General features: G+C 41.6%; 2 protein-coding genes across 2 annotated transcripts in view; one reads left to right on the top strand and one right to left on the bottom strand.

Moving 5' to 3' along the window:
- The window catches only part of cds1 (CDP-diacylglycerol synthase (phosphatidate cytidylyltransferase) 1), a 33,354-nt gene extending 14,817 nt beyond the window's left edge, over positions 1-18,537 (top strand). The window contains exons 3-13 of the mRNA XM_087849480.1: positions 2,883-2,979; positions 3,125-3,222; positions 4,761-4,900; positions 7,149-7,207; positions 8,005-8,087; positions 8,353-8,440; positions 9,880-9,948; positions 11,378-11,530; positions 11,822-11,941; positions 12,610-12,713; positions 14,508-18,537. Coding sequence (XP_087705606.1) covers positions 2,883-2,979; positions 3,125-3,222; positions 4,761-4,900; positions 7,149-7,207; positions 8,005-8,087; positions 8,353-8,440; positions 9,880-9,948; positions 11,378-11,530; positions 11,822-11,941; positions 12,610-12,713; positions 14,508-14,643 — 1,147 coding nt within the window. The 3' untranslated portion in view covers positions 14,644-18,537. The remainder of the gene's footprint in view (positions 1-2,882; positions 2,980-3,124; positions 3,223-4,760; positions 4,901-7,148; positions 7,208-8,004; positions 8,088-8,352; positions 8,441-9,879; positions 9,949-11,377; positions 11,531-11,821; positions 11,942-12,609; positions 12,714-14,507) is intronic.
- Positions 18,538-20,295: 1,758 nt separating this feature from the next.
- On the bottom strand, positions 20,296-26,841 carry tmem175 (transmembrane protein 175). Its single transcript, XM_087849479.1, has 10 exons — positions 26,578-26,841; positions 26,136-26,174; positions 25,496-25,593; positions 25,345-25,396; positions 23,887-23,922; positions 23,712-23,795; positions 23,381-23,545; positions 23,120-23,198; positions 22,905-23,040; positions 20,296-21,491 (listed from the first exon to the last, which is right to left on the bottom strand). The coding sequence occupies exons 1-10, from the start codon at positions 26,779-26,781 to the stop codon at positions 20,819-20,821; spliced, it is 1,566 nt and encodes a 521-aa protein (XP_087705605.1). The 5' UTR covers positions 26,782-26,841; the 3' UTR covers positions 20,296-20,818.
- Between the last annotated feature and the right edge of the window lie 323 nt (positions 26,842-27,164).

Genomic DNA, 27,164 nt, shown 5'->3' with positions numbered 1-27,164 from the left:
TTTAAATGTTCTTCTGCTGCAATGTTCAGCTGTAAGAGGCAGTTTTCCCTCTGAGTTATGAGAGCACCTCAGTGAGGTGATTGTTTACCTTTCTGGTATAAATGTAGGTTCATTTGAGCAGAAATGCTCTTATTAATGCAGTGAAAGTGAATTTGCAGCTATTTCAAAGAACTCACACGGCAGCTCCAAGAGTTCAATAAATTAATTTGTGGCTGCTGATAATTTTAATTTGACTATCTATTGACATGTAATCCAGAGTGATAAATTCTATTTATGAGTTGGGACTCTTTTATTCAAAGCGATGGCACAGAAGGTTTGCATACGCCTACAGTGATTATGTTATAATATATGCAAATAAACAAACACAGCACTGAGATGGCTTTTAGAGGGTGAAAAAAAATCCACATGACCTTTTTGTTGGTTCTCATGTCAGTAGCATGCACTCTGGTACAATGAAGCAGACGGAGCACTGCTTTCTGTTTGGTAAGGAAGAAAATGTGATTTATTTTTATATACAGGTCGTGTATGCAGTATAAACCTCTGTAAATAAGCAGGAGAAATACCTTAATATATAATAATATTTTGTGATAATACTCTTTATTTATGGGCTAATGTGGTGTATTTCGAGGTAAGACACTAAATCCTGGTGAAGTCTGGGAAACACATTGAAAGCTGGACTTTACCCCTGTAATCAGTAAAGGAGCCACTGATATATAGTTGTTGCACTATGAAAATTCCTTGAACCAGGAGGTCACTTGCACTTTGAACAGGTTTGAGTCCTGAAACAGGTCAGCTTTATGGTCATTTGGTCACATTTCAGTAGAATTGACAGTGTTTGTGTAACACTTTCAACACAGCGCAGGTCTAAACTTAAAGCTCAACGTTCAGACTGTGTTTTGTGCATCTTCAGGAGTTTCTTCGTCCATGTGAGTGGCCCTAAACAGCAGAGAGATGAATAATATTTGTGTGCCTGGGAGCAGGTGATGCAAATTGTGTAATCGGAGAGCACATTATACTTACATTATATTTAGTGACTCATCGTTTTGTGAGTTTGTGAGAAGAATGAAATCTGCATTTGATTTTCTAATGGAATATTCTTCTCGCTCTTATTTTGAAAGTTCAGTAGCTGCTTTCCGTTCATTGGCCAGGTTGCTGTTGTGGTGCTCTTCAGTATAATTCAGTAGTCCGTGTTTTCTCTGGAAATGCACAGCAAGCAGAATAAGCTGCAGCAGGAGGAGAGCTCACACATGAACATGGACTGCTGTAGTCCAAGATGGTGGAGTTCATCACTGGAGAGCAGCTGTCTGTATTTGTTTCATTCTGGTGGTCCAGGCACATAAAACATGTGCAAATAAGTCATTTTTTTAAAAACTACACAGGTGTTTTCCAAGCAGACTCTTCCAAACATTACTACGACAGTTAAAAGCAGTCGTTCATGGAGTCTGCAGAGTGAATGATTGTTTGAATGAGTTTAATAGAGCTGGTGCAAACACTGCTTATTGCTGTGTTTGTGAGTGAAACAAGTATTTTGTAGGTTTAATTATCGTGTGCGCTGCGGCAGTCGCTGCCACTGTCTTGGGTTTGTCTGGATCAAGTTGTCACTGAATGTTTGAATGACAAAACTCATTGGTGTAAAACATTAATGAAGCTGGCAAAGCTACATATCCCATGTCTGACATGGTCTTTATATACAGATGAGGAGTGGAGGATGTGAGCAATGAAGGCCAGGTCACAGGGCTTAAAGGCTCACGAGGGGAGAAGCGACTAATCCCTGCAGACGGACCGTTGGAGCCACTGTGCTGCAGAGAGAGAAGGAAAGGAGGAATGAAGGGAGACGAGATATTCAGAGAAGAAGACTCAGATGGAGGGAGGGGGAACGAGCAGTAGAGTGAATAGAGAGCAGACGTATGGGCTGAGCAGAATGACACGGCAGAGAAGGATGGACTCGAAGGTGAAAAGAGAGGGAAGGGCTGTAAATGCAGACAGCGTGATGGTGGATGGAGTGTGAGCACAGCGCAGACTGGAAACAGCAGCAGCTTTTTTTCATGATGCAGCTGTTTTTCAGCTCCATTCACACGGCGAGCAGCAGGCTCTCTGCCCTGCGTGGCTGCTGTGCAGCTCCCTGATAACTGCTTTAAAAAAGGACCCGGCTTCTTTCCATTGCAATCATGCTGTGCTTGCAGTGCAGGTAGTGCTGCTAAAACATAAGAATATAAAGCTGAACATAAGCATATGTGGTTAGGCCTTAAAGACCAATTACCACTAAGCCTTAGCCTAAGCTACTACTCGCAAACAACATATGCTAAACATCTTTATGCGCTATTAAAAGCAGGCCGTATTTGGGCCAACTCATTCACCACATGAGTGCAGATGTTACAGCAAAAGTCATAATCCCTGGAGCTGTATGCTGTGGCTCAGTAAACCGCATGTGATGAACTTAAAATGTCAATAAATGCATGTAGATGACAGTGAGGTGTCAGGGTGAGCTTGAGGCTGTTTTTGACCATAAAGCTTGGTCGCTGCACGCCAGCAGTCAGATGGGGTGAAGAGAGCAGCAGGCGGCAGTGAACTTGGACGCCATGATGCGGCCAACTGCAGCCCGGGAGGGTAACCCTGAGTGATAAATAGTTCACCTGTAGCGACCTTATGAATTTTACTGATATACAAACAAGTCATCGTGAAAATTCCTGCACAGCAGCTCGATATTCTTAAGAAGGAAACACGGACTGTCATCTTTTTCCTCCTTTGACTTTCAAACCAGTGGAATTTCATTCGTTTTGAATGAGAACTCAAAACGTCTTTAGTGACTTATTATATATATTATTATTATTAATTCTGTATAATATATTATTAATTTTAGCTCTAATTTCTAATCTCCACAGATGGAAGAACTACTGGATACGAGGAGTTCTGTCTTTAGCCATGATTTCTGGCTTCTTCCTCATTATATATATGGGACCTATTGCTCTAATACTTGTGGTAAGTGTCTTCTTTGGGGGGTTGGATGTAAAAAGAATAAATTTATGTTCTGTATCGTTTTTGTAAAAACACAGAATGAAGCTCATAGTTTGAATCTGTTGCTCATGGCTGAACTTTGTTCTCATGTTTCCATCATCTGACCCAGGTCATGTCTGTCCAAATCAAGTGTTTCCAAGAAATTATCACCATTGGCTACAGAGTTTACCATTCCTATGACCTGCCATGGTTCAGGACACTAAGCTGGTAAGGAAAATGGGTTTCACAGAAAAAGAGCTGATACTTGAGATGTATTTTGAACAGAGGGTTCCTCTTAAATGGATAGCTTGTTTTCTTTGAAGAGGGGTTGCATGAAGTCTTTATCCAGTAGTCAGTGCATTGTACAGACTCTGTTTGTGGACACGTCACTAAACCTTAAAAGACCCGTTGATTGGTAAACTGTATGAAGTTATTCGCGAAAGTTAGTTTAGATCTGAACTAACCTGCTAATCATAAACTAATTAATGCAGCAGCTTATTAGACCAGCAAACTATATGTTCAGTAAGATTCTCTTTTTTTATCTGGTAGCTTTGGATGGATATATCAGCTCAAGTTCAGTACAGTCTGACAGCTAAACCCATGAAAATGTAACGTGCACACAGCCACAGTGACATCGTCCACGTAAAGCTGTGAGTGAAATGTTTACACTGTCGCCATGTTTGTGTTTGAGAGTTAGATTGGGACAGTGCACATTCATTCACTCGTTTACTGTTGAGCTGAAGGGTTTCTATAGACTTCTATAGCAGCTCGAGGAGTCGCCCCCTGCAGGCCATCAGGGGAACTACATGTCAAAGACATTGTTTATTTACAGTCTGTTAACCGGCTAATAGCAGTTTTTATTGATCTAGAAATAACATACATGCTTGTTTTATAGCCTCGAGGGGACAGCACATGTGCTTTGACTTGTTTTGGGAATAAGCAAAAGAATAATAACAGCAGGATTTTGAAATTCACCGATTGTCACGTAAGAAGTATTTTTAATCTTTTGTTCTTGATCTGACGGCTTCCAGTTCACGTCATACTTTCACCACTTTTATGCAGTTTTACATAAACAAAATACTCCCAGATGTTTCTCCTTTAATAAAAACCAGTAAGTGCTATGTAGAAAAACAGGCTTTTGTGTCCCCAAGTAGTGTATTGAGGTTTAAGGACTATTAGTACACTCAACATCATCAAAGGAAAAATAAATAAATTCCAAACCTCAAATACCAAAGCCCCCAGGCCATCTGAATGTTAGCTCTATATTCATACTGAGCTGTCTTTCTGGTATGTAAGGAGATTTAATAAAGTCCTATTTTAAGCCAGCAATTTTTGAGGCATCCACACATCATTAAACTCTGCTGTGCTGTCAGAAAAACGCTGAGTCAAGCCAGCTTCTTCTGCAGTTGCTTTCTCTGTCTGTGCAACGCCTCCTTTCCCCCATGACGGCTACTTTGCTCCTATTTTTGTTGCAGTGTTTTTGTTGTTACTTTGCATACACAGCACACACCCCCGCGGGATGCGACATTGCAGCCGAGAGCAAAGATCACTGCCATGCTGGAAGTAAATGAAAGCTAATTGAAACTTGCCCCTTGCATCAAAGCCATCCCTCATAACAACACGCATGACCAAACAGTGCAGGTCAATGTACAGTGGACAAGAAACACTGGTAGACACACAAACTCTGACCCACACGGCAACAATCCCTGAAACATATCAAAGCATGAACGTAGAGGAAAACTAATTCCCTTTGTTTTCTGCCTCAGGTACTTTCTGATTTGTGTCAACTACTTCTTCTATGGAGAAACTGTTGCAGATTACTTTGGGGCTCTGGTGCAGAGGGAGGAACCTCTGCAGTTCCTGGCTCGATATCACCGCTTCATCTCCTTCGCGTTGTACCTCGCAGGTGAGTCTCGCCTTCGAGACAATACGGCTGTTGTATCTCCATAAACACACATGCTCTTTGGCCCTTTGTCTCTCACTCACGTTTTCCTTACGGGGGTGGATTCGGTTTCACAAGACGCAGCTTTTACTCAGTAGAGTTCAGTTACAAATAACATTACTGGGGAAATAAATTGAACAAAAGCAGAAACAAAGCCCTCGGGGAGCTTCTTGGTATAAACAGACTAAACTGATTTACAGTGATACAGCTTTTTCTTTGGTGCTTACATTTATTGATAGGACTGTTTATTGCTGCCGGATGTGCCGTAAAAGCACAAATATCGAGGTGTGGCTTTTATCAGCGTGCTGTCTCCATACATTATGGGTAAAGAGAAACAGCAACTAACCAAAAAATCCAAGTGTATAATTGTAGTTTTCTTTTGGAAACTGCCAGTGATCTTAGATTCAAATCATTTTGATAAATTGCTAAACATAAATTCATTTATCAATATATGTTACAGTTTTTTCCCCTGTTTGTACTGGGCTACCAGGAGCTGGGGAACTTTACAAATTTGCAGCAGTTGTGGAGATCAGCTGTGAACTGAATCCCATGCAAATGTGTTGCCACAAATGTGACCACTGTTTGCTAAACAGAAGATGAGGCTTCAGCCTCTGTGTGATCTGAAGTCGACGGGTCTTTTTTTGCCTCCCTGTTTCCTGTGTTGGCAATTACAAATGAAAGTCTAGTGGTAAATTTAGGAGAGCCCATGTTGCTACATGGCATAAAGACCCATTCAGATGAGAGGCAGGGGAAATCTCAGTGAGACGGGAGGAATGCACGTTTTGTAGCTTGGCCGAGAACGGCTCAGTTTGACCGGAGATATCGGTAAAATTGAGTAAAAGAGACTTTGTTTATCCTGTGACTGCACAGCTCAAATCATGAGCCTGGAGGAGTCTTTCAGAGTCATGCAAAGTCCCTCTTTGCACAGGATTAGTGTTACCAGGAGATGTTAATTAACATTCATATGCCGATGGCTGAGCCCACAGGGATGGCAGATGTTCTCACTGAATGCTGCCATGCATGTTTAACCTTTTTCATCTTTCGGTATTTCACTCTGATGGATTCCACCTTACTCACTGGGGCCCGATTTTCACTTGATTACTTTTATTAGAGGAGCTCTGATTGGGGAAATATTGCAGGTATTTTGTGTTCACACAGGGTTAAGGTTACAGATGATCTCCTTAACAGTTAAATAGAGTTCTTGGAGTTTCCTGCTAAGTAGCCACTAATTTCAATTTACATCTGTGCTGAATAAAAGTGACATTTTTCTAACAAACTATTTTGTAGAAAAAACTGTCCCATTTAGGATAAAGGGTAGTAAATCCCCACTGTCACCCCCCAAAATAAGCTGAGATAGGAACCTAACCCAACGAAACAAACTGTGGATTTGGATCTTTACACTCCTAATGTTCTTGTGTAACCTTTAACCTTTAAAAACCCTGACCCAAAAATGGACCAAATGCAAAACCTGCGTGCAACCCCCAGTAAAGACCCGAGACACTCGCCGTGCTTGTGATGATTCTGTATTAACGGGTACACGACTCACCAGCTTTCCAGCTGTCTCCATCTGTCGGTACCGGCGTCACTGAAATAGCGCGAGTATCATTACCAGATAGTTTTCAGCCGCCCTGGCACTGCCCCTCATCTGCAGACCACATCTCCACCACACAGCCACTGTGTTTAAATAAAAACAAACATCTTCATGCATTCATATTGTTTTCAGTGTTAAAGTCCACTGGAAAAACGAAAGTGTTTTATTTTTATTTTAATCTGTCTCTTAGTAGCAAGCGCAGAAGTGCAGAAATAGCTAGGTTTAGAAATTAAGATTAGCTTCTGCTTTACAGAACAAAGTGCAGTTTAATGTAAGACGAGCACCATTTGGCATCTGAGACATTTTGAACCACACGTGGTCTTCCTAACCTGCCACAGTACCAACTCTGCAGAGGGTCTGTCCTAGAAAAAGCTCACACACAAGCTCTCAGCTGCACCAAGTCTCGGCTAAAATCAGTGTAACATCAGAGGTTACCAAAGGTTAAATGCCCAGAGGCTTTCTGTGAAGGAAAACTGAGAAGTGTCCAATCACAAGTGTGTCTCCCACATCCCCCTGAAACACTACATCATGTGTTACGAGTCTTGATATTTTTGATTATAGCGTACACTTGTTGTTCATCTTGGAGTAAAAACTGACAGCATGTCGTCTGCTCTTTCACAGGTTTCTGCATGTTTGTGCTGAGTTTAGTGAAGAAACATTACCGCCTGCAGTTTTATATGGTGTGTATCAGCCAAGTAACCATCTACTCCTCTGCTGCACCACTAACCCTCTCATCCACCCCCTCTCATGGCTTCCTGCTTCTTCTGTCTCACTCAGAGGAATTTAGAAACTCATCTCACGCCTGCAGAAGGCTTTTTAGGTCGTGTTTGTCATTAAATGCTATCCTGCATTAGCTCTCTGTCCACACCGACACAGCGTTCGATCCCAGATGAGTGCAGGACTTCTGCAGTGGCTCCAGCTGTATTTCATTTATGTGCACCTGCTTCGCTTATTTCTGTCTGTAGCCACCTTTATGCTCCACATTTTATCAACCAAACAATTTTAATGACTAACTTAATTTTAATTTTTATGTTATCTCACATACAAATTTATGCAAATTGCTACAAATAGCACGAATGCAAACATTTCTCAAGACAGGCCGCCTCAAAGGGAAGAGCCACCCTTTCTTTCATCCAACATGATTATTTTCAGGCTAAACTGCTCATTGTATATTAATATTTTAGAATGGTTTAATTGTGCTGCTGTCTTTGTTTCTAGTATTGTAATAATTTAGTTGCATGCGTCTCCACAGGAATCAGTTCTCTCACTGTCCACCTGCTGTCTGCTTTTCTTTTGATGTTTTTCACATTTCTGCACCATCTGATCTGCGGTGTGGCTCTGTCAGTGCCAGCCAGCATGTCCGCCTGTCCTTCTGTTTGTTTCCACTATTTCTGACATGATCCGACTTTCTGAGCAGGCACGGCTACATTCCAGTGCAGTGACACTGTGGTGTTTGTGTTTGTGTTTGCCATTCCAGTTTGCTTGGACCCATGTGACCCTGTTGATTGTGGTAACTCAGTCCCACCTTGTCATTCAGAACCTGTTTGAAGGAATGATCTGGTAAGCAGGACAAAGAAAGACTAGAGGACGCTGCCCTGTGTCTGACTATCACTGTTTTATATGTTTCATTGCAACTGTGTGCCCACTGTCGGAGTTCGCTTTGTGCAGGCTTCTTAAAAAGGCAACAGTGCATTTAAAAATTAAGTCACACCAATAAAGTTTTAAGTAAGAGGAAAAAATAAGTCATTAGAGGGCAGAAACATTTTTGAGCCAAGTCACATACTGATTCTTACCTCTCATCATCGCTGAAATTCCTGTTTTTCAGGTTCATCGTCCCCATCTCCATAGTGATCTGCAATGACATCATGGCCTACCTGTTTGGGTTCTTCTTTGGGAGGACTCCGCTCATTAAGGTAAATTAGAAATGGCTTTGAATTTCTATTTCATGCTGATGAAATTTAAGGTATGAGAAGTTGGAAAACTGAACCTCTTTTCAGTGGTTGATCTCATGGTGACTATGTCCCTCATTTATATACAGTCTATAGATGAGACCTGCAGAAGCTGTTGTGGAAAACATACGTAAAGAGAGTCTCCCTTCAGTTTGTTAAAGAGTTGCTTTCATGGTGAAACACAGAGTGAGCTCAAAACTAATAAATGTTCAGCATCAGTGAGCGATGAATGTTTTATCAGACTCGTGTGCCGACTGCTCTACAGTCTGCCTCAGTATCAAAACAGGTGGTTGAAATTTGCCTCACAGGGCATCTGCATGGGGATGCAAGTAGTTATAATAAGATCTGGTTGGATTCTCCAAGTGCTGAGGAGAGATGCTTCATTGTTTCAGAGGAAATGTAATTCATAGCAACAGTAACTAGCCAGTGGGAGAAATAAGCGTTTGATTGTCTGTTGAAGTCATTTTAACCACCTACAAAGAAATGAGCCAACTATGATTCAGTGGTAAGTTTGCTTTAATAGTTTAAGAAAAAAGCATTCTCCAACAAATTACTGTTTTAGGGATTTGAGCCTCTCAGAGGACATGGTGTAGTACTTGGTGGAGTAGCTGTTGTGGGCAAGCACGGCTGTTAAGAAGTTCTCGTAGTCAGTCCTGAGGTTCGTGCACATCACAGATTTTTAGCCACTGCTCTCTGCAGAGTTTCTCAGGGTCTTTAAGGTTTCTAGTTTCTCACTGGGAGACACAAAGCTTCTGGGCTCTCTGTGGGTCCAGAGGCTGACTGGGCAACTCCATGGCCTCCACATGCTGCTTCTTGGGCCACTCCAGAGTGAAGGAGGTTCTTGTTAAACATTTGCAGCTGTCTTGTGCTGTGGGTAGGGGGAAAAAAGCAGGCAACAGTCGGCATTGTTTTCCCTTGAACTGTGCGGAGAGGACTAATGCAGACGATTCAGTTTGGTCTCATCTGAGTCATTCAGGTGTTCACTGACAAACCTGAGTCGGGCCTGAACATGGGCCTTCTTGAGCAGGGGTACTTTGCAAGCACTGAAGCTGAATTTCAAGCCGTAACAGCTTGGTAGGGAGTCAATGGGGGTCAAGTATTTATTTATTTCCCTCACTGTAACCACAGCTCTTCCAGGCAGCATTGCGATCAGACTCATTAAAAGCATGCACTGTTAAAGCACTGAAATAGTCAGATGCAGGTCTTGAACTGTAAATCTAATGGATGTTGAACCCTCATCATCTGATGACAGCCGCTGCTGCTGTACAGACTCAGCAGATCGGAGCTGAGGGCAGAAAAAAAAGACTGATTTGAAATCACGAGTAGTTTGTGGTGAGACTGAGAAACCACACGTCATGTTGATGTGAAAGAAGCCTTGTGTTTGTGTTTCTCACGCCCCGCAGCTCTCACCCAAGAAGACCTGGGAGGGTTTCATCGGAGGGTTTTTCGCCACTGTCTTCTTTGGCTTCATTGTGAGTACGCTTCTTGTTTTTTACATTTTTGCTTTGACTCACATGGTCAGCATTTCCTGCTATGCAGAGCTGTTTATGGAAGCAGACAAATCAAAGGAAACGTAGATGTTGCCTTTCTTCTGCGTTGCTACTGTAGATAAGAAGCAGCTGTCGCCAATCTGTATTTTACTGTTAGGGTTGTGATTGTTGGCAGTTTCCTATCACTCTTACAACTGCCAGGACATTTTTATAAAAGTCACGTGACTCTTAGTCACAGAAAAAATGTGAAATATGCTTGGATGTAGGGCTGCCACAAACGATTATTTTGATAGTCGACTAGTCAGATCATCATCCATTGGACGTAAAACGTATAGCTTATTGCACCAGCAGCATCTGCTCTTATATAACTATCATTAGCTTACAGCTTTAAGTGTTTAAGGTATGTGCTAACTAAAAATAAAGACAAGATGATAGTTTATTAAATTTTAATGAAATCTGCAGATTGTTTTGGTGACGTTTAATAAACTCCTTGCTATCTAAAATATAACAGGACACCGGAGTAAATTCTCGAGCATCTCACACTTCTGATAATCAGCTGTCTGCTTGATGTTTATTCAGCTGTGTAAAAACTATAACTTTAATCTCAGCCAAACCGATTTACTCAGGAACAAATAAAATACTGAAAAAAAGCCAAACAATAACATTTTTAAGTTATCTAAGTGACTTATATATCATGTTTAACCTGAGTAGCGAAAGATGGCGGTGGGTTTGAAAACGATTTGCGGGAGTCCGCTGTTCTCATGGCTCTAGTTAGCCTAGCCCCCGGCTAGCTATCGAGCTAGTGGCTAACAGACTTCTCCGAAAACGTCGGAGCGCTTTTGAAAATATGTGGTGTCTTGATAAACTGAGCAGATATTTGAGGTTTACACAGCTACATTCTCGCCTGAAAATATGTTAAACGTTTATTTTGTGACCCAGAAAGAATAATAAGAGTAACATTAAAACTAACTAGCTGCCGCCATTGTTGGAAACTGAGCTGGACTGCGCTATGAATTCTGGGACACAGCTTCTTCTTCTTCGGGGTTTAACGGCAGCTGGCATCCTTGTACATGCAGTGCTGCCATCTTCTGTTTCAGTCCGTTATTACACTCTTAAATCCTACTACTTATTCCTGCGTCTTTTGTGATCTTACAAAGCTTCAAACGACGCGTCGACTATTAAATCAGTCGTCGACAATTTTGATAGTCGACGTAATCGTGACTAGTCGACTAATCGTGGCAGCCCTACTTGGATGTTGTTGGAGTTTCGATTTTTTTTGCAATTTAATGGCAGTCGGGACCAAAATAGCCATTTTTCAGCCTCATTTTTACAATCACGTTGGTGCTTCATGTTCGTTTGCATCTCACAGGTGGTTATTTCAGAAGCTAATGTTTCCTTTGTGTTCCCTCAGCTGGCCTACCTCCTCTCTCAGTTCCAGTGCTTTGTGTGTCCCGTGGGCTTCAACAGTGAGTCAAACAGCTTCACAGTCGAATGTGAGCCGTCTGACATCTTTGTGATGCAGGAGTACACACTTCCCACTGTGCTACAAAACACACTGAGCTGGGTAAGACTCTGTTCTTGTCTTTCTTTAGGAGTCATAATCATGACGACATTGAGAGATTTTAGAATGAACTCTAAAGTGTAAAAGACATATGCAGTACTCCTCCTGAAATCACCAGAAATGTTTTGCAGATGCTACATTATTTAGTTTATTTCTAACACGATGTCATTAAAAGTGATGGTCATGGTCATTTCCAGCTCCAGATTTTTAGTCTTGCTCTACAGATCAGATTAAAATGGCTTTGATTAAATAACTTTTCAATATTCGTTTCGTCTCTTCTTGCCTCTCTTGCAGAAAACTGTCAACCTGTATCCCTTCGCGATCCACAGCATCTTCCTCTCGTCTTTTGGATCTCTCATCGGACCGTTTGGCGGCTTCTTTGCCAGCGGCTTCAAGCGAGCTTTTAAAATCAAAGTAAAGAGCATCTCCATTTCTTCTTCGTGCGTTCGCTCCTGTTTATCTGTTTGTCAGCGGGATTGCACAAGAGGCCTAATTTCATTGAGTTTGATGTAAATGTGGATCATGGACCGAGGAGGAACACATCTCTAAATATTCTGATGGGAGGGCTGAGCGGATGTGCTCTCTGAGGGCCTGTGTAGCTCATCTGCTGTTCATCCGGGATACTCCAGGGCTTTTGTTTCACACTTTCTGTTTGATGCAGTTTTCTGTTCAATCTGTTTTCCAGGTGAGATTGTGTGAGTGGTAGTAGTTAGCTGGAGCTGCAGCTCATACACTCACTGTCACAGATTAGTATCAGAGAGCGACGGTTGAAATGTTGCAGAAACTGGTTGGACCACTTCAGCTGTGTTTACTCGCTGAGATTGTATTTAAAGTGGCAGGCAGCTCAGCACTGTTTGCTTAGTCACTAATGCATTCATTACTCCAGGCTGTCAGAGTAAACTGTAGCCACCAGTGGTTTGTGCTTTTTTTGTGTGCATTCCTGGTGGCCTGTGTAGCATATCTTCACCTAGTGACACTGTGTGATCTTTAAAAATAGCATCTTTTCCACACAGTGTAGTTATCATATTATGGATAAAAGCACAGCTTGGATGCTATAGCATGCTGTGTGTCTTCTCCTTCAGGACTTTGCCAATACCATCCCCGGCCACGGAGGCATCATGGACCGCTTCGACTGCCAGTACCTGATGGCCACCTTCACACACGTCTATATTGCCAGCTTTGTCAGGTAGGAAGCGGTGGCAGTTTTAATGAGTTCTCATAGAGGAACTTTGTGCTGCTGTGGTAGTTCCGTCTTTTGAACATTTAGAGGTGTTTCAATCGTGTGTAATTTGAATTGATTTTAATGGCAAGGCAGTTCACAAACCCTTCAGCCACAGTATATGAGCTACGAGTGGCGGCTACATGCTGTCAGAATAGAGGGTCATGTGACTAAAGGTGACACTGGAATCAAATTTTACCAGATTGTGTAAAATTACGGACACTGAAGATAAAGTTTCAAGTAAAAAATCTCAAAATATAGCTGGTCTGGTTTAGGGCTGCTCGATTATGGCAAAAATGATAATCACGATTATTTTCACTGAAATTGAGATCTCGATTATTTGACGATATTTATTTAACAATAACAATGTGTTGAATAATGACTTTAAAGATTGTCAAAAAATAATATAAAATAGTGTGCAAATACTGATAACAGTGCAAAAAATAAATGAAAAATGTAAACATCTATGTTTAGTGAACTTTGCAGTGTTGCTCTGTGGTGCAGCTACGACACTGTAGCAAAGTTTACACACTGTGTCTACTTGATCCACGTCTGACTCCGCGAACCCATAATGTTTCCACACCACTGAAGTTTTTTTACCTCTTTTCAACCAACGGCAGTCACTCTCCTCTCCAAATAACTTCTGCTTAGCTTTCCGAGCTTCCCTCGGGTCCTCTTAATCAGCGGTCTCCAACCCCCGGGCCTCGGACCGGTAGCGGTCCGTGAGTCGTTTGGTACCGGGCCGCGAGAGTTGAGGCTCAGGTCTGAAATGTATAGTTTTCAGGGTTTTTATCGGTTTTCAGCGTTATTTTGTTATCGTTTTTATCGTTAACTTGGTTTTCCTGGGTCTTTTCACGTGTGTTATAAATAAATCTTCTTTTTTTTCGGTACTGGTACTAGTTTTATTTTGTTGTATTTATCCGCGACACCTTAAAGGCCGGTCCGTGAAAATATTGTCGGGCATAAACCGGTCCGTGGCGCAAAAAAGGTTGGAGACCGCTGCTCTTAATTGTTGTGACACGTGTTCGAAATGCAGAGAGGTGCGCTCGATTTGCCACACGGAGCAGCGTGAGAGTAAAGCACGAGGGAGGGGCTAATAATCGACTCAATCATTTTTAATGATCGTTGAAAGCTCAGATCATAATTGAGATTAAAATTCGATTAATTGAGCAGCCCTAAACTGGTTTAAATAATCCAAAACGTTCCAGATGTCAAAGGAAAGCTATTTGAAAAACCTCACATCAGTCTCACTCGCCATCAGGATAAACAGGTGGATGTTGTTTCAAAATTACGTTAACGTGGGCATCAAGCAAAAATACTTTGACTTCTGTAACTGTTCTTCAAAAATGTCAATCCAACTCATCTAACTTCAGTTCAGTTTTATTTATATGGTGCAAAATCACAATCGCAGTCACCTCAACGCGCTTTATATCTAAAGGTAAGGACTCTACAATATTACAGAGAAACCCCGACAATCAGATGACCACCAACGGTGTCCAAGAGCTTCTAGTTTGAAAAGATGACGACGGCCGAAATGCTCAGCTCAAGCCGATCCATCCATCTTTACGTACAGTCTATGTATTTCACTCTTTGTGAAAGTTCAGTCAGTAGTTCAAAACGTCACTTGCAGCTTGTAGGTTCCTTTTTTCTGTAGTGGTTACTGGAGATTCTCGCCTTCCCCCTGATGAAAGTTTGAGTGCTCTCGTGCTTTGTTTTGTTTTAATTGCCAAACTTGAAACTTGATTTTCTTTCCTCTTGCAGAGGCCCGAACCCCAGCAAAGTGCTGCAGCAACTGCTGCTGCTCCAGCCTGAGCAGCAGCTCGGCATCTTCCACACTCTGCAGTCCCACCTGAGAGACAAGGGCATCCTCCCACCTGCTGCTGTCCAGGCCGAGTGATGCGGCACCACCTCCACAGGGCGATGACCCGGGAGCGTGCGAGACGGTTTTCAGAGTTGGCGTAAGCATGTACACGCAGGCACGCATGAAGAACAGCCGTATGGTATGTGTGTGATTTCTGGCATATATCGGAGCATCCATCGTCATCCTGTCGGCTCTTCGTTCAACTTCCAATCAGCTCAAGATCACAACTTTGAACCTGAGGTGACTACAAGGAACAATCTAGTAGGAAAGAAACTAAAAACAAAAAGGAAAAAAAAGGTGGCTGCGTTGCTTTTCACTTGGACCGGCATCAGCTGCAGCACACTTCACGAGTGAACGGGCCGCCGTCATCCTTAAAACACACACTGAAGAAAAAGATGTACTCGCTCAACAACAGTGACTGTAAAGCACGCAGCGTTCTCAGTGGAGGGTCGACGTGCAGATTCGCTGTGGACGGCAAATATTGCACTAAATTTAGATTTTAAAAATGGATTTAAGAAGCTTTTACCAGCATAAACTGGGCCCAAAGTGTTGAGCACGTGGACCTGAGTTACAACAAACTGGGTGTGGGTGAAGTAGTGATGCAGCAGGGTTGTCAAACATACTGCTAAATGAAGCCATGCTTATTCTCCACTTCCACAACATTTAGCTTTTAGGTTTCTGACTACATCTAAAATAACTCGCACAATAATAGTCAAACGACTGTAGGCATGTTAACAGCATCAGCTGCACACTCAGCACTCGAATAATGTTGTACATAAATCTACTGAAACTATTTAGCAATCAATGCATATAATATATTACTACTTTATGTGACCTGCTGCAGAAAAAGACTTTTAAGCTATGAGAAGTGATATGCAAAAAAAAAAAAGAGATGTAGCTTTGATTTAGATTTGTAGCTTTTAGCATGAAGAAATTAGATTTTTAACAGGTAGCAATGTAGAGGTGTTTGGGTGATTAAAAAAAAAAGATAATTTAAAGGAATAGGTTGAATAGTGGTTTGTGGGAAATGTAATCAGTGGTTTTCTGTCTTTGAGCTGATAAAAAGATCAGTAGCACTGTCCTCTCTGTATCTATAAGCACAGCAATACAGTAGAAAATATAGAAAATATTATAAAGATCAGTAGAAATTTTTTTAAAAAGTCACAAATGTGGAGCAGCAGAACATAGTTTTATAATGTCATTACTATACCTATTATATAGCACCAAATCATAACAGCAGTCGCCTCAAGGCGCTTTATATTGTAAGGTAAAGACTCTACAATAATACAGAGAAACCCCAACAATCAGATTTTAACCAGTGGATGAAAAATCACACATAAACGTCACACGAGTGGGCAGGAACAGTTTCAAACAGACTCGTATGCAAGTGTAAAAGTTATTGTACTAATTTCTCTCCTTTACAGCTCAACTCATTTCCCTTTTTCCGGGTTTTTCCTGGTTTGTTATGGGCCGTTTGGAGGTGAGAATACCTGCAAATGCATAGCTTACTTAATACAAGTCTGTGCATTTTCCCATAAGAAAGAGGAAGTATGTTTATATTGAAGTCCCTGCAGCTTCATTTTCTAATTTTTCTGCCTATTTGGAATCTAGAGTCAGTCTAGCCACTGGTTTATTTGTCGTTTGTCTATTTCGACGTTTCACTTGAGCAGTTTTGGATTTGACTTTAAAAATGTAACCAGAGGCGGCGCCTGACTCGGTCCAGATTTGAATCCATGATGTAACTGAAATAGTGTTTTATCGTTCTAGAGATTGGACAAAATTGCAAATTTTATATCCCAACAACACAAATGCATAATAATTAATAAAAGAAACAGAAAAAATTGTGATGTTCAAGAAAATTCCAGAAATTAGTCCCAATCCCCACCCTGATATCCTTCTGGATCCACAGACACATTCGTCCATGGCAGTGAGGTCATTTCCATCCTCACAAAAATCCTACTGTACAGATTAGATTACACAGGGAACAACTTTAAGTTGGTGGAAAACTGCAACAGCCTGCAAAGCTGCCCTCTGGTCTCTGTATTGGGAAAAAATCCTTACTCTGCAGGGTTGCTAATTAGCAAGTCAGTGACAGAGAGTTTGAAGGACGCGTGTTGATCTGTGAGCTTTAGAGGAATGACTCGCTGCTCACACAGGACTGAATCTTCACGTCAGACTCTTGGAAAGAAAACGAATGACCACATTTCCCGAAATGTGAAACTGTTTCCTTCAACCAGTGATTTTAGTTGCACTGTGGGGGTGGTGGTGGTGGTGGTGTTTGAGGGGGAGGTTTCCATCAGATCGTTTTTGGATGCTTTAGGGTGTTTTTGCACATCAAATCAATGTTTTCTAAGTTTGAATGTAGATTGCAATACAAAATGTTATCAATGATAACATGAGATTAAATATAGAGCCTATATACTGTACGATGGAGTGTATGTACAGTATATAAAACACTTCTTTAGGTGTACAAAGAACTCTGGGAGGTGGTTTTATTAGCTATAAGTGCAAGTTGTAGTTTGATTCTTTAGAGTATGGATCGGATAATTTTAATGTCAGAGGAAATGTGATGATTCGTATTTATGTTTTTCACGTGTTACGTTTGCAAAGAGATTCTCTGTTTGTATCCAGATCCTTTCACAGAGACGTTTACCAAAGCACTGTTTGATCAACACTGATTTTCTTCTGTTAGTGAAAAAGCTCAAAGAGTCAGATCTCTCCTGTCCCGACTTTCCCTGCTCATCCCGAAACACTCAAACCTGGAAGGTGAGAGTTTGGAATTGAGTTGGAGCGCTGACATCTGGATCTGTGTTGTGTTCACACGCTTCAGTCGTTGGTCAACGAGGATATTTTAATTTATTCGTCCGGTTTGTTCTGTTCGTTTTTTCATCGTAGATTCCAAGATGTGAACGAGAGGTTCAGGTTGAATTTTTGGGACCAGCTGTATCGTACTGTGTAAATCTTTTAACTACCGCTTTACGCGCTTTTCTTTACGCACCCCTCACGCGTCCAGCATTCGCAGAAGCAGCGAAGGACGCAGACGTCTGGACCGACGTGTCAACACTAAAGAGATCCGACCAAAAGTGGAGCAGGAATTGACTCAGAATTATCTGTGGATTTATATGGAGCCTGGAGTGTGCCAGTGGAATAATGTGACTCGTAAATTAATTGAAAATGTGGATATAAATTAGCTGCTGTCCCAGGTAATGACTCTGCGTATTGTCTGGAAGGATAATGAGCGAACTTTAGAAGTGCCTTTTATTTAAAATAGATATACTTTGTTAAATACTATAGTACTGATTCCTCCAGTCTCTTAAATTCAGCTCCCATAATGATCATAATCAACACCATCGGTCAGTCTGAGGGTGTGGATTCATTTCCCGGTGGGTGTTGGAGTGTTTGCTGTTCTTCTACCGATCGAATATTTATTTTTAGTCCTACCCACGTTTATTGCACACTACCAGTTTAACCTTTTTTCTCTTTAAGCCGCACAGTTCAGGTTGTAATCTGGAAAGTATGGAGCGAATGAGCAGCAGGTGGGACTCAAGTCTTTGTTACCTGGCCAGGTGAGCTATAGCTGTGGCTATCTAATGAATCTTTAATTCAAATACTTAAGATGTATATTATTTCACTGGGACACTTGAGACTCCATATTTACAGCTGTAGTTCCACGACACACGTGCATACTAATTTATACTTTCCTACCACGTTGCACACAAAGGTAGAAAAGAGAACAGGTAGCTGTCAGGTGACGATGCAGACTTTCAGTTGTTGTGTTTTTAATTTATCATTTTGTGTACGTTTGGTTTGATTTGAGCAGAAATGTTTTCTAATGAGATGGATAAGGAAAATGTGTATCTACTGAGGAATAATGCTGTTTAATATTAGGGGCAATACAAAGTACGGTAAATAAACACACTGATATCTTAATAGAGAGATTGTGAAGGTGTTTAATGTACGGAGGTAAATAAAGACTTTTTTCTTTAAAATGTTTTTATTCCGATTCGTGTTTTTTGATCATGAAAAGACAAATCACTTTTACATTAAAGGATCGACTTCAGATTTATTCACAAAACAAAGCCTGACAGTTAGGAAAAGAGAGATTTTGCACAGAGTGAAAGAACAATTGTGGAGTTTGCACTGATAGAGCCGTTACTAACACACGTGTAAGCATGAAGAGCTGCTCAGACGTTTCCTGTCGACTCTGAGCTTTAAACACACCACCGAGCAGATAAAGACAATAAAAATGTAACTGGGTTGTAATACATAAAGATGTTAATGCCATTTTGTGTTCTTTATTTTCACCATGAGAAGTATCAGGATAAATGGGAAAGTTATACAGTGACAAAACTAACAACTTTGCTGCTTCTACCAATAACAGCCACCAACACCAACAGCAGGATTTTGGCTTATCCAGGTAACTTGAGACTAAACCTGGGTTTTAGTATTACAACGGTGGTTCTGCAGCTGCGGTGCTTTCAGTCTGTTTTGTGTTTAACCACCTCAGATTTTTCTAGTAGTGCACTACATAAAAATCAGTCACTGCTGCCCACGTGATCATGCTATTAGCCATGTTATCAGGTTGATAACAACCTTCGTTGGTTGGCCTGATTGGGGCTGTCGGGGTTCGTGAAGCCAGACAACGAAAAGATATCCTGCATTTAACTTGCTTCCAAGTACAAATGATCAGTTATGAATACCCTCAAACTGAAACGATGCACTGTAGTGCAGCCGAGATATGAAAGCAGAACGACAAAGCAAACACAGACAAACTTTTCTGCGTCCTCTGGAAGGTTTCTGTTAAAGTGCATCATAGTTTTCTTTGAGTCAGACGAAAAAACAAACAAACAAATATCAGCATGATGGAGCAATACATCTGGACTAAAGTGGCTTCAGTACATCAATAACAACAGCGCCCCCTACTGGAGAAAGGTTACCACCCTCCCCATTTAAAAATGACTTGTTTAGGTCAGTTAATGTTGTTATCTGTCAAATCTGCAGTTTTTCATAAAACTCTGTGTTAATGCAAAAACAAAACAAGCCTCAAACATGCATAATCTGACATTTTCTACATTTACATGTTTATTTAATGTTTGATTTCTCCAACTTTTATTTTTTGAAATGTAGAAATCTGAAATATTGGAGTCATGGCTAAAATATTTATCGCCTTACTAATTATTGTGCAAATTTAGCTTTTTTTACACTTCAAGAAATGACAAAGACTGCATTTACAAGACACCTGAACTTGCTATATATGTGAAGGGAAAACTTATTTATTTAGTTTTTGGGGGGCTTTAGAGACAGGGCAGCCAGGTGGGTTGGGTGGTGGCGGGCGGACATACAGTCAATGGCCTTAGGGCAAAATCAGGCCTCTGCAAATACCCTCGTTACACCCCAGGAAGCTACAGCGACGCCTTAAAACTTGGCTTTTCACATATTTTTGGTAAATCGGGGCGTAATAATCATGTAGTCAAAGTAACGTATACACAGTGCATGATAAGGACGATACAATAGCGACATCAATTTAAAAAAGTCACACATTACTGCGGTTATTAGACACTAAGATACACATGATGGAAATATAGTGCAATTTGAAAAGTTATGGCCTCTCCTGATTAGAAGTATTTTTAAAGTGCCAACACTCAAGACTTAAAGCCTCTTAAAGCCTTGCTAACGTGTCACAAAGGAGACCAGTTTGACAGAAAGACTTCTCCTGCCACACCATCAGCTCATGGATGTCCTGCAGGGGGATGCGTCTGAGCATGCTCAGAAAATCCTCGGTGGGTGATTAGAGGCTATTCTGTAAGGCTCAGTTAACTGATAGCGGCTGGACGGACCGTGCTCTGCACATGAAGTAATAAAACTAAAACACAATGATTGAATCACATTGATTAACTGCTGATTAAAACCTGCACTGGTACACTTTATGTTACTGTAAAGAAAATAATGAACGAATAGGCTCTGGCCGTCAGTATCAGCTCTGCTCCACTAAGTATTTCCCTAATAAATCTCCTTCCATGGTTTATATCTAATCCCATTTACACCGATGCTCTCAACATTTGAACCGGTCTAAATGCTTTCCATTTTGTTGCCGGTGTGAAGCCCAGCAGGCTCCTCATGAGGTCAAATATAAGCACATTCACAGACCAAGCCCTTCAGCAACATTGCCTCTCAGATCTGTCAGTTAGCATCAGTTCCCTGTCCACGCCCCCTATGTAACTAGAGCATTAAATGGCACTCTTGTTTCGTCAGCTTCCTCCTCTATGACGATCCTCCGATCGGACCTGTCAGGACAGAAAAGTAGCCGCAGCAGCGCTAACCCGAGACGCACCAAAATCCTCAACACCAGAAAAGCAAAAGGCACCGTGATCTCCATCAGGTGGAAAATCGGGGCGCTAAATTTACTCAAAATGCACGTGAGGAAAAACGTCCCCAAAGCTACGCAGGGGTACAGAGCCAGCTTAGCCAGCATTAGCACGTGCTCACGTCCACCGTATCGCACGTAGGGGTGCAGAGTTTCCTGTTCGTTGTACAGAGCGACCACCCAAATGGCGAGCTGAAAAATACCGGCGAAGAAAATGATCACACAGCTAATCTGAATGGCTTCCAGCTCATTGTGAGAGTTGGGCGGGAACTCGTGCGTTAGCTGGTAGGCTAACGGTAAACCTCCGACGAACGCCAGCGAGAAGGTGTTCAGCAGGCCCATGAAGCGCGTTGCCTTGGTGACGTGGAGGAAAAGCGAGTGATGGACAAACCAGAGAAGGCCGACGGTGGCGAAGGAACCAAAGTAGGCGAGGTACTCGGGGCCGTAAAGCCGCAGAGCCGCCGTCAGGCTGCCGCCAAACTGCTTCTGCACGACTGTGGGATCTGGGACGTTGTCCTCGCTAGAAGGAAAGAACCGGAGAAGTTAAACATTAGAAGGTTTTTCCAATTATAACCTTTGTATTACATTTAACTAGAAACTGTAACAGAATCACTGCTACTCAGAAGTTTATACAAAACTGATTTTTGAAGTATTTTTAGTGAGTGTATATTAAAGATACAGATGCCAACTCTGAGATTTGTGACCTGGATTGGAAAGTTCCTAATTTTGAGTCTTAACATCCAACTAAAAAACATTGTAGTTATGAATAAAAATACTGTAAACTGGTGCAAATTTAGACAGTTTAAGAGCTGCCACAAATGCAGAGGTGCCTAATCGTGCATTCTATCTGACGACCACCAGAGGGTGACAGCTGTGGCTGCAGGATGACTTGGCTTCCTATAGAAAGTTATGGCCTCAGCATCCATAAACATTTTCTTCCCCTCGTTGTCACACTTGGTTTTTCTGCAATCAACATTGGAAGCTCCCATTTCAAGGCTTCAAAGTGGGACTTGAGAAACCAATCGGTGACATCGTGGTAAATACGCCTATCTTCTACACTGGTTACAAAAATCTAGGTATTGTTCATATTTACTAAAACGTGTCTATGTTGTAAACTTTGGTCAGTCTAACTTTCAAAGAGGGGCTTCATCAAAGGTGTGTGCAGCTTCACAGCCACAACACGCTCGATAAACTGCAGACGTCACACCGTCTACATCAGCGGTCCCCAACCCCCGGGCCTCGGACCAGTACCGGTCCGTGAGTCGTTTGGTAATGGGCCGCGAGAGTTGAGGCTCAGGTGTGAAATGTATGGTTTTCAGGGTTTTTTATCGGTTTTCAGCGTTATTTTGTTATCGTTTTTATCGTCTACTCAGTTTTCCTGGGTCTTTTCACGTGTGTTATGAATAAATTTTCTTTTTTTTCGGTACCGGTACTAGTTTTATTTTGTTGTATTTATCCGCGACACCTTAAAGGCCGGTCCATGAAAATATTGTCGGGCATAAACTGGTCCGTGGCGCAAAAAAAGTTGGAGACCGCTGATCTACATCAAAGGTTTCGACTGTCCACCCTCCTTTTTCACCTCATGTAGGGGCCATGACGTCTTCTGAACATTTCTTTGACAGGATTTAGTCCGAACATTTGGGGGATTTTATTAAAGGACATCATCATGCTAAGAAGTTCATCATTATGAGCAACTCTTGGTACGTCACCAGGCTCTGATCTTTACACTGAAATCAAAAATACTTTTCTTCGACCATTTCCTTCATTTTTTTTATGCCAAATTAGTTTTTTTAACCTTAGATTTTCATAGTGGACTATTTAAATGTTCAGATCATCCAAATGACCAAAAAACTGACTCAGTTCCTCTGACAGTAAAACAGGCCCCTCCCAAAGGACATTTGAAAGTTGCGCAGCCGATAAAGCTGAAACAAACCATATGTCCAAGATGAGAAGCGTTGCTACGATGGCATAAACTCCGTCGCTGAAAGCCTCCACTCGCTCCTTGCTGAGGGGTTCGTTAGGCAGGTAGGTGTAGAACAACATGGAGTCTGGAGTTTCCTCCACCTGACCTGAAATGGACGAGGTTTGATTGGTACAAAGGCCAGAGGTCAGCACTTATTTACAGTTCCTGTACGGTCCGGCTCTTACCGATGGCTTTGCTGCGACACCACTTCAAACACTGGGAGATGTAAGGCAGGAAGATGACGATGGCCAAGAGAACGTAAGACTGAGGAAGAAATGACAACGTGATAGTGGGAGAGTGTTTCTGACCAGCTTTGATTTTGTTACTTTATTCACTGGCAAACAACAACGAAATGTGAGAGCGGAGACCACCTATAATCATAAAATAAGACATTTATATATTGTCCATTTTTAAAATATGAAGGAACAACATGGAACAGCACCAACCAGCTGGAAGAAGATGAAGGAGAAGATGCTGGCGAAGAAGCACATGATGGGAACCTTCATGATGACTTTGAGGATGTGGTGTTTGTAGAAGGTCTGGTTCTCTGAGATCTGGATCTGCTCATTCAGGAGGAAGGGGCGGCTGAAGGCGTACAACACAATCACCGACTACAGAAACGAGACACACGGGATTACAACGTACGCAAACCACCCTGCAACCACAGGCTTCAGCCGCCCAACACCTTAAGGCGGATAAATGGTTCATTGAAGTCAGGAAACTGAACAGAGCAGCAGACTTACCGAAGGATGACAATCTAACATTTAAGTTTCTCACCTGAATGACGCCGATCACCATCACACAACCACAGAAGAGTAAAATCCCGAGGATGTTCTCAGGAAAGGTCGCCATTAAAGAAAACTGCAAAGTGTAGACGACACCACTGAATGAGAGCGTCGTTCGTTCAGCAGTGACTGATTCTAGGTCAACAGTTTCACACACTCAGACTCACTGTGTAGGGGAGGAAGGTTATCAGCATCATGCAGGCCTGAAATAGAAGCAAAAGCAGAAGTTCAGACTAGGGCTGCCACAAACGATTATTTTGGTAGTCGACTAGTCACCGATTATTTCTGCGATTAGTCGACTAATCAGATCATCATCCATTGGATGTAAAACGTACAGCTTATTGCACCAGCAGCATCTGCTCTTATATAACTATCATTAGCTTACAGCTTTAAGTGTTTAAGGTATGTGCTAACTAACAATAAAGACAAGATGACAGTTTATTAAATTTTAATGAAATTTGCAGATTGTTTCAGTGAAGTTTAATAAACTCCTTGCTATCTAAAATATAACAGGACACCGGAGTATATTCTCGAGCATCTCACACTTCTGATAATCAGCTGTCTGCTTGACGTTTATTCAGCTGTGTAAAAACTATAACTTTAATCTCAGCCAAACCGATTTACTCAGGAACAAATAAAATACTAAAAAAAGCCAAACAATAACATTTTTAAGTTATCTAAGTGACTTATATCATGTTTAACCTGAGTAGCGAAAGACGGCGGTGGGTTTGAAAACGATTTGCTGGAGTCCGGTGTTCTCACGGCTCTAGTGAGCCTAGCCCCCGGCTAGCTATCGAGCTAGTGGGTAACAGACGTCTCCGAAAACGTCGGAGCGCTTTTGAAAATATGTGGTGTCTTGATAAACAGAGCAGATATTTGAGGTTTACACAGCTACATTCTCGCCTGAAAATATTTTAAACGTTTATTTTGTGACCCAGAAAGAATAAAAAGAGTAATATTAAAGCTAACTAGCTGCCGCCATTGTTGGAAACTGAGCTGGGCTGCGCTATGAATTCTGGGACACAGTTTCTTCTTCTTCGGGGTTTAACGGCAGCTGGCATCCTTGTACGTGCAGTGCTGCCATCTTCTGTTTCAGTCCGTTATTACACTCTTAAATCCTGCTACTTATTCCTGCATCTTTTATGATCTTACAAAGCTTCAAACGACGCGTCGACTATTAAATTAGTCATCGACGATTTTGATAGTCGACGTAATCGTGACTAGTCGACTAATCGTGGCAGCCCTAGTTCAGACTAAAAATGACCAAAATACTCTAAATGATGTGACTGCTGACAGAAAACACCATGAAATTTGAAGCCAATTTATACAGGCCTATACTCTGCTCAGCCTAACTGTAAGCATAAGGTGAATTTAAGTAAGAGTATATGCATATGTAAGTATCAAGTAACATCTTGTCCCTGCTTCGTGGGACAAACAACATACAGACATGGATAAAAAAAAACACAAAAACAAATAAGGATGCATGTCCCTTGATCAAAAAACCAGACATCAGTATGTATTCATTATCATCCTTCCATGAGATAAACAAAACCTGAGATTATCTTGCAGGCAGGCTTAAATTACAAATTTTAAAAATGACGTCTGTCTGTAATTTTTATACTTACAAGGTTCAGAAGTGCGAGACAGTCATCGATACGAACAACAACTTGAAACAACCTGAAGATAAACGAGGAGAGAAAGAATGAAAACGGGCGTCTTAAAAATAACTAGTACTACGATACTATCAGTACTAATACTATTACCAATACTACTAACCTGATATGAGCAGCCCAGGCAACAGTCACAATGAGGAATGTCATCAAGTAAACGCCGATCTTTGTGGAGAGTAGACCCTGAAGACTCTCCCTCAATTCCTGCAATACAAGATTTTACAGCATTGTCCTGTTATAGGTCCTTAATGTGAATTAATGCATTTAAGATAGTTTAAAACTTCCAAAAGTAACTAAAGTTATCATCAGAGAATGTTGCAGAAGCAACCAGGAAGATGTTAGATCCAGTTCAGGTTGCAATTTGGTGTAATACCATTTTGTACCACAAGATGGTGCGATGAGTCAGTGTAGCCTTTATTCAACCAGCAACAAATCATTAGAAACGCATTTACAATGGTGTCCCATCAAAGCCTCCTGAAGAAAATAAGGGTGGGGCTAAAATTCACCGTCAAAAACAAATAAAGGCGTCACACATCTGAAAGCATTTCAGTGTAACCACAGGAGAAACACCGCCCCTGCTGGTGACGATTTTATTTACAGTTTGCAGACACAAACACAAACAATACGTTAAGTTGTTATTACATTTACTGCAAAATCAGAAGCTGCATCAGAAAGCTCAGCTGAATAACAAGGATATCACGGCTTTGCTAAAACTTGAAATACATTTTTAAAAAGTCCGACGTTACCTCATTATTTTCCACTTTGGTGTGAGCAACAGGTAAAATCTGTGGATAAATGAAACTGTATCAGGAGACAGATCAGTTCAAACATACAGTGCTGCACATACACAGATATGTTAGACTCTTAGATCAGCGTGTTTAGGGCCAGGAGACCCAATTAGCAGTAATGAATTAAGCAGAAATCTTTCTATAAGTGTTATTTATTTATTTATTTATTTATTTGAAATTAATTGGAGTTTTCACTGTTACAGATTTTGCAGATAAGATTTTTTCTCTTCCTGTCTCAGTGTGATGGGTCTGACTATGACAGTAAAACAACAGTTGAGAGAAGAAGCTGCATAAATTGAAAAATTTGAGTATCTGCGCTTCACTGTGAATTCTCTTCTGTTGCAAACACTGTATCACCTAAATGTTGTGACTCTGTTGCAAAGCTCGGTGTGTTTCCTACCATGACAGTGGCGATAATGGAGATGAGAGCATCGCTGTAGGCCAGCAGTCTGTGGGAGGACTGGGTGCTGCTGTGGCCCTCTCTCTCGGACGGACTGACGCTCTCCAGGAAGGAGGAGGAAGCTGCGTAGCTCCTCGCACCTTTCTTCTCCATCTCCTCCTCGACGTGATGCTCTATGATGTCGCTGTCGTCGTTTTCCCCCATCCTGGAGGAGCTGCTGGAGAGTGCTGCTCATCCACACACAGCGGACAGACAGCTGACTGAAGGCGGGGAAACAGGAAGCAGCAGCACGGCTGGTTTCCTGTTCTCACCGGAGATCGTCTGTTAAAGCGAGAGGAGCCACTCGGGGTGAGAACTTTGTAATGTTTGTGTTTCTGATCTGGCGTGATCCACAGTGGTTTTATTTGAGTGTGTTATCTGAGGTGGGTCTTAAAACCACTTAAAGTCACCTGACCGGGCCTCTGTTTGTGGTTTTGGTGCCTTTTAATCAAATTAACTGAATAACAATTTGACACCTCGTGTCTGACTGGACCAACAAACCGTTACTGTTGCCATTAATTAGCAGGTATTTGCACCTGTGACCTGCC

Source organism: Neolamprologus brichardi, chromosome 12 (assembly GCF_056152115.1).
Source record: "Neolamprologus brichardi isolate AB-2024 chromosome 12, ASM5615211v1, whole genome shotgun sequence".
Lineage (NCBI taxonomy): Eukaryota > Metazoa > Chordata > Actinopteri > Cichliformes > Cichlidae > Neolamprologus > Neolamprologus brichardi.
The sequence above is the reverse complement of the archived record's forward strand: the minus strand, read 5'-3'. Positions and strand labels throughout refer to the sequence as shown.